The 13,214-nt window shown below is 61.5% G+C and overlaps 1 protein-coding gene across 1 annotated transcript in view; it reads left to right on the forward strand.

The window, feature by feature from the left end:
* Nucleotides 1-12,974, forward strand: part of CELSR1 (cadherin, EGF LAG seven-pass G-type receptor 1) — a gene marked incomplete at its 5' end in the record, with an annotated part of 157,796 nt that extends 144,822 nt beyond the window's left edge. The window contains 11 exons of the mRNA XM_012655575.1: nucleotides 4,830-5,004; nucleotides 6,502-6,614; nucleotides 7,093-7,172; nucleotides 7,430-7,556; nucleotides 7,991-8,116; nucleotides 8,501-8,595; nucleotides 8,892-8,995; nucleotides 9,184-9,333; nucleotides 9,753-9,974; nucleotides 10,145-10,394; nucleotides 11,246-12,974. Of these exons, the coding sequence (XP_012511029.1) occupies nucleotides 4,830-5,004; nucleotides 6,502-6,614; nucleotides 7,093-7,172; nucleotides 7,430-7,556; nucleotides 7,991-8,116; nucleotides 8,501-8,595; nucleotides 8,892-8,995; nucleotides 9,184-9,333; nucleotides 9,753-9,974; nucleotides 10,145-10,394; nucleotides 11,246-11,270 (1,467 nt within the window). The remainder of the gene's footprint in view (nucleotides 1-4,829; nucleotides 5,005-6,501; nucleotides 6,615-7,092; nucleotides 7,173-7,429; nucleotides 7,557-7,990; nucleotides 8,117-8,500; nucleotides 8,596-8,891; nucleotides 8,996-9,183; nucleotides 9,334-9,752; nucleotides 9,975-10,144; nucleotides 10,395-11,245) is intronic.
* Between the last annotated feature and the right edge of the window lie 240 nt (nucleotides 12,975-13,214).

Genomic DNA, 13,214 nt, shown 5'->3' on the forward strand with positions numbered 1-13,214 from the left:
GGCAGTGGTGTCTGGGAGCCAAAACCAGGTGAAACAGCCAAGAACCACTTGGAACTGGCCACGATGCTGAGTGGTGTCGTGTGTATTTTACCACAATTTAAAAAGACTTAACTTGAGTACTATTAGGGTGGGGACTTCATGAGGAGCTCACAGCGCAGGTTGAAGAAAGAATTCTCACAGCAGGAGTAGAATAGTTTTAGGGAAGAAAGTTTATTTTACTTTCTCGAGAAAGGAAGGAGAGAGAGAGAGAAAGGGAGGTGGGAAGTGCCTGCCGCTGGGGAGAAGCGGCGCAGTGTTTGTGAAGGGCAAAAACGGTCCTCCCCCTGGGTCAGCAGACCGATGACAGGAGCGGCTGTGACGCTGTCGTGGGTGATCTTTACTTTTTCTTTTCTCTGCGGGGCTTATCAGAGTCCTTGGAATCTGGTTTCTGGCAGCAACTGAGGCAGCGAGCAGGCGGGGGAGCTCACACCCTACTGTCCACTGAGAAAACTAAACTCCTAGAGATGAGTTAGGCCACAGGCGTTTTCGTTAAACAAAACAGAGGGAGTAGTTGTCTTCAAAGGGGCAATTATGTGCTGTGAGTTGATTTCTCTTACTTTCTGTCGATAGTTTATTTTCCCCTGTTTGGAAGGTTATTAGCAAGGCCACCTTTCACCCTCTTTCAAACCTCTGAGCCCTCCGCCCTGGGGAAGACCAGTTCCCTGGGGAGGACAGACACAGACCCATGAACCGCTAATCGAGTGAGGGCCAGCACCTGCCAGCAAGTGTCCTCATCTCTGCCCTTCGGACTTGTTACCACGGAGGAAGGCGAGGGTCTCAGGGTGCAATGTGGGATCTTGCACTGTGGCCTCCGGTTATAATCAAACAACAGGGGACAGTCAGCCCACGCTCAGGCTGTGCCTGGAACCGTGGTGACCAAGTGCACTGGCTGGCGTCAGAGATTGTAAAGAAAGAAAAATGCTGTCATTATTTATTAGATTATAGAGGTGACATGCGGGATCTTACAGAAAAGTCTGAAGTTACCTACAGACACCTCGTGGGAGATGGTCGGAGAGTTTAGCGAGGTAGCTGGTTATTACTGGAGGTGTGACGTGTGTGTGGAGTCAGTTGCATTCCTGCGCGCAGCCCTGGGTGTATTTAACGTGTAAGTCACAAAGGAGCGATGGGAGTGGAGACCTGGGGCGGGCGCTGGTGTGTTAGATGCATTTGGCTGCGCAGGGAGGAAGGACATGGACCATAGCCAGAGGGGACACGGAGGCTGGGAGCTGTTACAGGACGTGAGCCATGTGGTGTGTGTCTCGTCAAGGCACAGGAGCCCAGGAGGGGGAGGGCAAGGCGGATAATACAGGCGGGAGGGATGGGCTGGTGGCTGGGGACGAGGGCCTCCAGGAGTGGGAAGTGACCGGCGTCGGAGGCGGCAACAGCGGCACACGTCCGTGAAGACTGGACAGAGAGAAAAGTGCAGGCCAGGGCGGGGGTTGTAGCTTTGGGTGTCCTCAGCTTGTTGCACGTGGGACTTTCAAAACGCAAGGGCCTCAGCGTGCGGATGGGGAGTTGCGCGTGGGGCCAGCCTTGCAGCAGCCGCTCGCGCCCGTGGCTTTGCATGCACATGTGGCCCCCTCAATCCTCCTGAAGCACTGGGAGGCGGCAGCCTGGCTCCTCACAGGACGGGTCCCCTACCCAGGCCACACAGCTGGGTGGGAGGCAGCGGGCCTGGGATGGGAGCCGGGGTCCTTGGTGCTCCCCGGTGAGCTCCATGCTACAGACGTCTGACCACAGGGGGCTGGAGCCAAAACCCTCCTGCCCTCGTGGACGGCCTCGACTACACCTGCTGCAGACCACTCTGTGGACTTTGTGCATCTGTCACCAAACGGTGGCCTTAGTAGCCCTAGGGAGATGCAAGGCCAGTCGACCCTCACATTTGTATGTGGTGACCCCAGGAAGTTCAGAGGTTGCTCTGACATAGGCCTGATCACTCTCTCATTAGCACTGTTTGGGGACAGTGGGCCGTTCCAGTGCTGCCGCCACTTGCTGTTGACACAGCTGTCGTTCCTCCCTCCCTCGTGCACAAAGGACCTCTGGTTGTCCCCGTGCTAAACCACCGAGGCCCAGATTCCAGAAGAGCTCCCGCCGCTGCCCCTCCCCTGCCCTCACCGGTGGGTGGGAGGCCGTGTCTGGTCAGGGCAGAGCTGAACAGGACCACCCACTTGCCACCCAGGGAAGGGGTCCAGAATAAGGGGCAGGGGACAGGCCCAGAGCCAGGCCATCGGAGCCTGAGGGCCACTCGAGGGGAGGAGCGACATCTACCTTCTGCAGGCAGCGCTGTGCGTGGAGAGCCGCGAGCAGAGGTGCATTTCAGAAAGCCGAGCCTAGCAGCAGGTGGCCGGTGGGCGGGAGGACGGCGCCAGGCCAGCAGAGCGGCCTGACCGTGCACCCACAGCCCTGGGAGGTGGCGTCCAGGCCCAGAAGCGAGGCCGGGGCGGCAGCCACGAGGAGGGAGGGCAGGAGCACACCACGGGGGCAGCAGGAGGGCGGGGCCGGGGCCACTTTCAGGTCTCCCGAAGGGAGATAAGCAGGTGAAGGGGCCACACGATGAGAGGGGAGCTCAGAGTGGCTGAGGCCGGACGCACCACGGGGGGCCAAGGAAGGGGCAGAGCTTGCGATGGGGTGGGGGTGGGAATTGTGTCTGGGAACGGCTGGGCCCTGGAAAGGGAAGTGGAATAAGAAGACCAAGGTAGAACTTTCCGGCTAGCTGGCCAGGGCCGTGTGCGGACTTGGGCACGTCCTCTCTCGTTGCGAGCAGTGGGACCCCTCACGGCCCTCCTTAGGTGGCCGAACCCCCTCAGGGGCGAGGGCGGGCGTGCCGCCCCATAGGCAGAAGTTTCCTTGGTGAACTTCGGGGCTCCCCGGCAGCAACAGGTAGATCGTCAGGCCTGTCCTGCAGAGGACGGTCCCCAGAGCGCGTTTAGGACAAGCAAGGACCGAACCTCGCTGCCCTCCAGGTGCCCTGAGGCCAGGAGTTTCTGCACACCTCGGCCAGGCGCGCTGGGGCCTCAGACTGGGCAGCTGTCCCGGGAAGCCGACTCGTTTCAAAGCCTCCCGGCGCGCTGAGCAGTCGGAGCGGAGGGCGCGGCGGGGCCCGCGGCCCCTCCCTGCCACCAAGCCCCGGCGTGAGGGGCCAGGGTGACTCATCTCCCGCCCAGGCGCGGCTCTCCAGGCAGCCACGCACCGCTGAACACGAAGAAGAGAAGGAAGCGGGGCTCGGGGTTCCAGGGGCTTGGCGGCGTGCCTGGCTTTTATGGGTTTTTGTAAACTCACAATCCTATCTCTGGGCGAGGCTTTTCATCTCTCAGAGCACGGGCGGGCTGGAATGATTTATTGCGCGTTCGTGTTTTGTCTTTGTTCTCCTTCTGGAAAAGGTATCACGTTCGGCGCAGAAGTCTGTGCATGTTACGACCCCGCTAAATCGGAGAAGTTGTAGTTGTAGCACTTTTCTGTTTAAAGGTGGTTTTGTGGGTGTACTTTTCATGGTACTTAAGGCAGCAAGCGAAACACCCCTCTCACCTTCCTCCTTGCCCTGCGCCAGCGCGATTCCGCTCGGGAGCCGGGGTGTGCGGCGTGGGCATGGCGGCCGTTTCCCGACCAGGTCCTGCATCTGAGGCGCAGGGCATGTCCCCAGGTGTAGCAGGAGACCGTTTTCTTCTGCTTCGGTTCCTGCTTTGTAAGGTGTTCAACAGATACTAATGCCACACGATTCCCTCCCACACCTCCAGGGTGCTTATTTCTGGAGAGTACCTGGCCCATCGAGGTTGACGCGGCAGCAGGTGGCACCTTTCGTGTTACCCTCGAGCCTGCACCCTGTCCACCTCTCCTCAGGGTGCTCTGTCCTGCTGCCTGGGCAAAGTGACGTCCAGCCCAGGTTGAGGTGCCTCCTCCCCCTCCTCCCCTCCTGTGTCTGTTGAGGGGGTCTCTCCTTGGGGAGGACACTGGGACCCCCTGGAATGCTGGCCTGATGGGGTGGCTGTGTCAGGCTGGGGCAAGGGCCTGGAGGGAGCCTGCCACATGTCCCAGCTGGCCAAGCTTGGGAGGGCAGGCTGGGCCGCCCCCCAGAGAGCCCTGGGGAAGCTGCTCTGGGCCCCATCTTTAAGTCCAGCTCTGGAGCACATGGTGGGTACTGCTTGATTTGCGCTAGTGGCCTCGGGCTGGACTCGCCGTGACCCCACAGTGTCCCCGGCCCTCCCCACACTGCTCTCGTCCTACTTGCACACGGCCTTCTGTGTCCAGGCAGACAGGCTCACCGAGGCGGCTCAGCGGTTGCGGGGCTGTGCACTGTCCTTCTGCTGCCCCGGGGACGTTGATTTTCTCTTCCTGGCACTTGGCCGGTGGCCAGACACAGCTCTGCCCGGTTTCGGATAGTCACGTGGAACACACACTCTCATCCCGGCTTTTTCTTTGGTGGAAAATATAAGGCTCCGAGAAATCAGTGCGGGCACGAGGAACTGGTCCTTACTGAACAGTGAGGTCACTGCGCAGACCTTCTCCTACCCCTGGCCCCACCCGCTGGGCCGTGGGGCCCCGTAGGGGCAGCGGCGGTGGGCAAAGGCCAGGATCACAGTCTGGGGTCCTCGGCCCGAGCAGGCCCACTTCCAGAGTATTTTTTTAACTTTAAATCGATTGCTAACGTTCAAAGTTTTGGAGCCATCACACAAATCCAGATTTCCAGCTTCTCTCCAACTGCCCGCCCCGCCCAAGCTGGGCTCACTCGGGGCGGGATCCGGGCCCCCTGCCCGCGCAGCCCAGCCCGCCCTGAGCCAGCCGTGTCTGCGCAGTTCCTGTGCACAGTGGTCGCCATCCTGCTGCACTACGTCTACATGAGCACCTTCGCCTGGGCGCTGGTGGAGAGCCTGCACGTCTACCGCATGCTGACCGAGGTGCGCAACATCGACGCGGGGCCCATGCGGTTCTACTACGTCGTGGGCTGGGGCATCTCCGCCATCGTCACAGGTGAGGACGCACGCGGCGCCCTGCCTGGGTGGCCTGCTCAGAAATACAGCTTTCCCACGGGCCACGGCTCAGTGGGGATCCACACGTCGTCGTTGACCCGGGTGCAGGCAGGAAGAGCCGCCTGCCCTCCTCTCTCTGCGCCCAGCTCCGTGCTGGTGGAGGCCCCGTCCCCACACACCTGTCTGCACACGCGTGTGACGGCTCAGCGCTCCCCTGGGGCACGTCTCCTGCCAGGCGTGAGCTCCTCGAGAGCTGGGCCCACCCGGCCTTAGGGCTCTGTCTGCAGCCCATGTCTGCCGCGGGGCGGGGGTGGGTGAGCGGACACGAGAGTGAGTCAGTGAGCAGAATGGCGGACGCCCCTCGCTGGAAATCGGAAAGTCGGAGTTTGCCCACTTCTGTTCACAGAAGGAAGAGCTGACGCCCCTTGCGGGTCATCTCTGAATTCCAGGCACCTGGACACAAAGTCTGAGGCCAGAGGCACTAGGGGAGGGCTGTTGCCACCCAGGCTCTGCCCAGCAGCCACCTGGGGCAAGTCGCTGGTTCCCACGGTGGCATCGCTGACAGGTGTCCTCGCCAGACAGCCTCCCGGGGTTCCGATGTGACTGTCCCTCTAACCGAGAGACCTTGCGTTGCCGTTTTCACATCCACCCAGGGCCTCTGAGGCGGGGGCAGGGCGGGCCTCCTCCCCCAACGTAGAGGCCGTATCTCTGCCCGGACTCGGTGCTTGTCTTAGGAGAATGTTGGGATGAAAACACGTCAGAAAATGGTCTTTCTAGCTTCTCTGCGTAAAGCAGTCTCGGTGCCCAGATAGAAGAGCCCTCACCTCCCTGCCCCCCGCCTCTTCCTGTTAAGGAACACGTGTGACAGCCCTGCCCTCGGGACAACTTTGGAATCTAAATCCAGATAGTTCACATTTCTAACCTGCTGTAAAAACAGTTTTTAAAAACACTTAAGTCTCTGGCACAAGATCTTAAAATGACTCCCGGGCTCAAGGCGTCAGCAGATGGCAGCTGCCTGGTCCAGCGGTCTGGGCAGCGCTGATCACCCTTGTCTCGGGGACCCAGGGAGATGGGGCCTCGGTTCTCCCAGGCCCTGCTCTCCTCTGCCTTTTCCCCAGCCCCCAGGTCTCAGCTGCCGCATGGGGCCAGGAGGGTGCACTTGCCCACCCACTCATCCGTCTCCCACCCACTCATCCGTCCCCCACCCACTCATCCGTCCCCGCGCCAGTGCCTCTCACTCAACAGCGAGGCCCTCGGGGCAGGGCCGCCTGGGACTCGGTGCCTGCTCAGGGGACTCCTATACAAAGGCTCAGGCGGGCTCCCTGGTCTTCCTCCACCCAGGCTATTTCTCTGGGGTTCCTTGCTCTGCCCCCCTGAGGGCCACGTAGGGCCCCAGTCATGGCCCTGCCCTGGCTGGGCCTTGGGGGGTGCTGTCCTACACTGGGGGAGGGTAGCCATCTGGGTGTGTGCCCCTCTTCTCTGCCTCCCCCACGTTCAGGACTGGCGGTTGGCCTGGACCCTCAGGGCTACGGGAACCCCGACTTCTGCTGGCTGTCCCTGCAGGACACCCTGATCTGGAGCTTTGCCGGGCCCATCGGAGCAGTCATGATTGTGAGTGCCGGGGCCATCCAGAGCCAAGATTCTTGGGGACACAGGAGCCCAGGTCCCCCAGGGTGCGTTGGCTGGAAGGGACATTCCGGGCTGGCAGGTGCTACTGACGCCCCTGAGTGGCCGGCCAGGGTGGGGCAGGAAGGGTTCCTCTCATGGCCGTAGTGGCCAAAGCCACCAGGCTGCTCCCGGACGTTGCCCTCAGATCCCTGGGTTCCGGGTTGTGTTTCGTGTCCACTGTGAGACTGCCCCGTGTCAACCCCCAGAGGGCCCCGCACAGGCGGGTGGGGGTGGTGGGCCCTGCCGGGCAGGGCTGGAGGGCTGCAGCCTGGCCACGGGTCAGCCTCATACCACAGCCGGCACCCAAGGCCTTCTCCACAGCCACACGTCCCTAGACGCCGACGAAGAGCCTCAGACGCTTTTGCGGAGTTCAGCAGGAGAGTCAGCCGCCGACTCTGATTTTTGATTTTGTTCTTTTCAGATCAACACAGTAATTTTTGTCCTGTCTGCAAGGGTGTCCTGCCAAAGAAAGCACCATTACTACGAAAGGAAAGGCGTCGTGTGAGTTGGGGCTAAATGATGGTGAGGGTGTGGACAGACAGGTAGATGGACGGGGGGACAGGTGGACCGATGGCTGGGTGGACAGACGGGTGGATGGAGAGACAGGTGGACGATGGCTGGGTGGATAAACAGGTGGATGGACAGAGGGACAGGTGGACGGATGGCTGGGTGGACAGACAGCTGAGTGGATGGATGGGCGGACAGACAGACATATGGCGGGAGGGAGCACAGCTGGGCTCATCCTCCCGCCCCCGCAGCCCCCTGCTGAGGACGGCCTTCCTCCTGCTGCTGCTGGTCGGTGCCACCTGGCTGCTGGGGCTGCTGGCCGTGAACGGCGACGCGCTGGCCTTTCACTACCTCTTCGCCGTCTTCAGCTGCCTGCAGGTAGCGGCCGGGGAGCTGCCTGGCGGGGCCCCTGCAGGGCAGCCCTGGTGGGAAAACGGGGCTGCCCTGTGGCGGCTGTTCCAGCAGAGCCACGAAATAAGGAGGGGCTCGTGGTGAGGCCCCACCGTCCCCAGCACCACTGCCAGGACAGAGACCTGGGGTCCCAGACCTGCCGCCAGGCGGGCACAAATCCCACTTGGTCCCCAGGGAGGAGGAGTGGCCATCGATGGGTCACACCAAGGCTGCCCAGCAGATTGATTTCATGACACACTGGGGACTCCAGGTGGCCCCAGGACTGCCCCCGGGGAGGCCTGATGTGGGCCAGACTCGCTCTGGGCACTCGCAGCCCCTCGCACGGCCGGGCTGGTCTGGGCGTCCGCAGCAGGCGGCACCGGCGACCGGCGTCTGGGCTGACCCTGCCTCATTCCCGCCAGGGCCTCTTCGTCCTCCTCTTCCACTGCGTGTTCAACAGGGAGGTCCGGAGGCACCTGAAGGGGGTGCTCGCTGGGAAGAAGCTGCACCCTGATGACTCGGCCACCACCAGGGCCACCCTGCTGACGGTAGGAGCCCCTGGAGACTCGCAGGCCTGGGGGCCGGGTGGCACCACTCACGGTGGGAGCTGAGGGACTTTGCAGCCGGGCCTCAGACCCAGCCCCGTGGCCTTCGTGTCCGGGGCGTGGCGGGGCTACTGCCCTCACTACAGAACTGGGGCGATGGGCAGGATGGGACAGATGGGGCCATCCTGCCCCACTTTTCGAGGTCAGGAGGTCGGGGGTCAGGGTCCTCCGCTGCCGCGGGGCTCCTATTTGCAGGGAAGGTTTGCTGCTCCGCCAGGCAGGGGCCCCGCCAGGGCGCTGGGGGATTTTGCTGTGGGGACAGAGCCATCCTCTGCAGCGGTCACGCGGTGGCCTTTGCCCGAGATAACCAGCCTGCCCTTCCCCCAGCGCTCACTCAACTGCAACAACACGTACAGCGAGGGTCCCGACATGCTGCGCACGGCGCTGGGCGAGTCCACCGCCTCGCTGGACAGCACCGTCAGGTCAGGCCGGCCGCGCCCTCCCTGTCAGTCACCCTGGGGTGGGGGGGTGGGCAGTTCTTGGGCCACAGCTTCGTCACCACTGCCTGGCCTGGCCTGGCCTGTCTGGGGGCCCGCTGTGTCCTGCCATTCTAGTGGACACGTCCCTGGCGCGCTCAGCAGGCCCCATTTTGTCAGCGGTTGTCGATTGGAACACAGATGGGGATGAGAATCTTCCAGAACATCCTCCAGTAGTGTGGGTGGCTGCATCACCTGTCCCTCTGAGGAAGGTGCTGAGCCGACCCTCCCGGCCTCTCCAGGGATGAAGGGATCCAGAAGCTCAGCGTGTGCTCGGGGCTGGCGCGAGGCGGCCACGGAGAACCAGACTCGTCCTTCGTCCCCAGGAGCTCCAGGAAACCCCACGGTACAGCTCCCTGAGGACGGAGGCGCCCAGGCTTGGTCTCGTCTGTGCCACGTCCCCTCGGTCACTAGAGAACTCATACCCTCGACGAAGCGTCAGCAGGGACCCAGCTACCCCCACATGCCCTGGGCCCTGTGGTCCCCCTGGCCAGAGCCTGAGCCTCCCTGTCTGCCCCCAACGGCCCCTTGCAGGCCACGACTCGGACTCAGACAGCGAGCTGTCCCTGGACGAGCAAAGCAGCTCCTACGCCTCCTCACACTCGTCGGACAGCGAGGATGACAGAGCGGAAGCTGAGGACAAGTGGGACCTGGCCCGGGGCCCCATCCACAGCACCCCCAAAGGTGAGCAAGTGTGGCCCAGCTGGGCTGTGGACAGCAGGCCACAGAGCAGGCCTTGGTCATGGTTGGGGACCCTGCTTTCTCGGACGTCCCCAGCAGAGCTGCGACCACACGGGGGGGCCAGCCTGGGTGGGAGGCCCCCACGCCACCCTCAGCAAAGGCAGCGAAGTCTCGGGGGGCCTCTGTGGACCTTCGGTGCAAGGAACAGGCGAAGCTGCCAGAAGGCAGCCCGCGCACGGCTCCCAGGTGTTGGGGTGCAGTGAGGGGGGTCACAGCTGAAGGCCCCCACTTGCGGGACTTTCCCTTTCTGGCCACCTTTTGGGTCAGGGCCACTCAGGAGCCACCAGGTGGGCGACTTTCCGGGGTGCAGCTTTTGACTGCCGGTGCCTGGCTGCTTGCTGAGTGCCGCTGTTGTGCCTCAGGGGACGCCGCGGCCAACCACGTCCCGGCCGGCTGGCCCGACGAGAGCCTGGCAGGCAGTGACAGTGAGGGCCTGGGCGGCCAGCCCTGCCTGAAGGTGGAGACCAGGGTCAGCGTGGAGCTGCACCGGGAGGAGCAGGGCCACCACTGCGGGGACCGCGCCCCAGACCCGGAGAGCACGGGCGTGGCCAAGCCTTTGCAGCAGCCCCCGGAGCAGAGGAAAGGTGTGAGGGGTGGCCTGGGCGCCCGGGGAGGGGCCAGGCCCTGGTCCAGAGGGCGGGGTGGGGCAGACGTGGCCACCCTGGGCCCAGCTACCCAGGCTTTGAGAACCAGGCGGCCCAGACGCGCAGGGACGACCCTCTGACACAAGCTCGCCGTGTCTCCTTCCTCCCAGGCATCTTGAAAAACAAGGTCACCTACCCGCCGCCGCTGACAGAGCAGACGCTGAAGGGCCGGCTCCGGGAGAAGCTGGCGGACTGCGAGCAGAGCCCCGCGTCGTCGCGCACGTCCTCCCTGGGCTCAGGTGGCCCTGACTGTGCCATCACCGTCAAGAACCCGCGGAGGGAACCTGGGCAGGAGCACCTCAACGGGGTGGCCATGAACGTGTGCGCCGGGAGCGCGCAGGCTGACGGCTCCGACTCCGAGTGAGTAGCCTCAGCCTCCTGGGGAGAGGGGACAGTGGTCAGCGGCCTGGCACCCATGTCACCTGATCCCTGAGCACAGAGCAGGCCCAGGCAGGGGCCGAGGGTCAGGAGGAGGCCTCCCGAGGTGGGGCAGACTGCGGGACCTGGGGGCTGTGTTGGCCACGCCTCTGGAGTCCTGACCAGGGCTGGAATGCCAGGACTTAACGCGCGCGCCAGGCTCGGCGTCCTGTGAGCAGTGTGTCCTCGGCCGGGATCGTTACCACCACATTATAGCCAAGGAGACTGAGCTCCCAGAGGCGCCCAGCTGCAGCAGCGTGGAGCTGGGGTCACTCCTCCCTCCGTACAACTTCCAAGGGAGGAGCAAAGGGAGCCAAGTCTCTCACGATGGCTTTCCTAAAAATCCATTTAAAGATGTGAGTTTGGCTGGGCATAGCGGCTCAGGCCTGTAATCCCAGCGCTCTGGGAGGGTCGCTTGAGCCCAGGAGTTTGAGGCTGTAGTGAGCTATGATGACGCCACCCACTACACTCCAGCCTGGGCAACAGAGCAAGACCTTGTCTCAAAAAAAAACACAGATGTGAGTTTGGTTTCTAACCTTGTTATTCCATGTTCTGCCGTGAGGCCAGCAGCACCGAGGATGCGTGGGTAGGGCTGGGTGTCAGGACTGGGGGCTGTTGGCGCCTCCTCTGCCTTCCAGGCTAGCTGTGCCCAGCCCAAGCTTGCCTTCCCTGGAGCCCCCCAGGTGCCCTCTTTCCCTGAGTGGGGGGATTCTGCCCCTGCGTGACCTCGGACCCCACCTGGCTGCCATCCTCACTGACTTTCCACCTGCCTGACGGCTTCTTCCCACGTGCAGAGGCAGTAACGAAACTTCAATTTGAACCATCAGGAAACCGTGAGGCGAGCCCATCATCTCCCCTAGGCTGCCGCGTCATCGCGCCCTGGGACCTTGGAGCCTGAGGGACCACTGCCCGTGGAGTGAAGCAGGCCCTGGGTGTGGGGGGTCCCCACAGTGGCCACCCCACAGCCAACAGTCCAGACACAAGGCACTCAGCTCTCCCAGGGCTCAGAACTAGTCAGACCCGTGACAAGTGCCAAAGCCCGCAGGCGAGAGGGAGGCGTGGACTGCTGGGCCGGCGCAGCTTGGTCCCAAGACTGCAAACAGAGCCAAAACCGTGCTGCTGGCCCGGCTGAGAGCGGAGCCGCCAGGCCAGGCCCGGCCCAGCGGCTTGCCACGGTGCGTGGATGCCGGGCACAGACCAAAGACTGAGGTCTGGCCGCCCGTGTAGGCATCTCCCCGCAGTTCAGGCACGCGGCCAGCAGCCTGGACAGCCCTTGGCAAAGGCACCCTCGTCTTAAGGGAGCTTACTTTGCTATGTTGAAAGGTGTAGATACTGTTACATATTTGTATGGGACTGTGAGAAGGTGAAAACCTATGTATATTTTGGATTTTGCAACAAGTACTGATTTTGTGGATGCTGAGAGACCCGCGGAATGATCTCTCACTGTTTCTTACGTACGGAAGATTGCACAGTTGTACTTGAATCTGGCACGTGTTGACACAGCTGGTGTCCCGGCAGAACAAAGGTGAAAATACGTCCGCAGTGAGGTCAAATCAAGTTGTTAAAAGTTCCTGCAGCTGCCTTTGGCCAGTAAGCGAGGCACCGTGGCGTAACCTGCTGACCGACTCCCCGGCGCGGTTGCTGTTGTGCGCGCTCGCCCTCGGCTCCCGCTGAGACGGGGCAGGCTGGAGATGCCCTGCTGAGGTCCGCGTGGAATGCAGTCGCCTCGCGGCTGTACTGTTACACCCAGCCAGTCCCTGACTGCCACCTCCACCCCTCGCCAGGCCCTACTCTGGGCCCGGCGCCCTGTCTGGAGCCCTTCCCAGGTGGCATGGGACCGCAGGTGGGGAATTTCTTTGTCCCTGTGCGCTTGCTCCTGGTGGGATCTGAAAGCGTTCACACGTTCCCGATTCAGACGGAGGCATGAGGTCTTCCAGGGGTCGCGTTCTTTCCTGCCAATTCTCTGGCTCTCTGAGACTCCCGGGATCCCGAGGCAGGCTGGGGTCCCACCCCCAGAGTCTGACCAATTACTTCATTTTGCTTCAAACGGCCAATTGTGCGGAGGGACAAAGCCACAGCCACACTTTTCAATGGTTACCAAACTGTTTTTGGAAGCTCAAACCCAGCAGCGGCTGTGACCGTCCCGCTGTGGGCAGTTGGCGCAGCGTGGCCCGGGGGGCTGTGGAATGGGGCCCAGAACTATTCAGACACGTTCTATTTCAGTGTTTCCTTTGTTCTTCAACAAATAAATGATCAGCACAGCTGCTTCTAAATATGGGAAACCATAAAATAGGATGAAAATCAAGTAAAATGCAAAGGTTTCCTTAAGTCTTAAATTTTAAATTTTACTCAGATGAAAATGTGAGCATCGTTAACAAATGACTCCACAAAAGAGGGAAAGCAGCTCTGAAAAGAGTCTAAGGAGAGTGAAAGGAGATCCCAGAGTCCTCAGCCCCGCATGAATTATTAACATAAATGTGCCTTAACAGGTGAGTGGCCTCCTGAAGCTACAAAGCCGGCAAACGCCCGCCACTGACGAGACGTTTTCTGAGTACAGAAAGGTTTTTGCTGTTCGTAAGTCTTTGAACAGTCCGCTTGCGTGTGGCCACTTACTGTTTGTTCTGCAACTGGATTTCGACCCTTGAGGTGTAGTTTTCAATTTGATCAGAATTGTTACCAAAAAACAATTGTCAGTTTTATTAAGACAGGAAAAATTTAAACCTATTTTTATTACTTAAGACTTTATAAAAGAGATTAGACACT

The sequence above is a fragment of the Propithecus coquereli genome, unplaced genomic scaffold (assembly GCF_000956105.1).
Source record: "Propithecus coquereli isolate 6110/MARCELLA unplaced genomic scaffold, Pcoq_1.0 Scaffold480, whole genome shotgun sequence".
In the NCBI taxonomy this organism is placed as follows: Eukaryota; Metazoa; Chordata; class Mammalia; order Primates; family Indriidae; genus Propithecus; species Propithecus coquereli.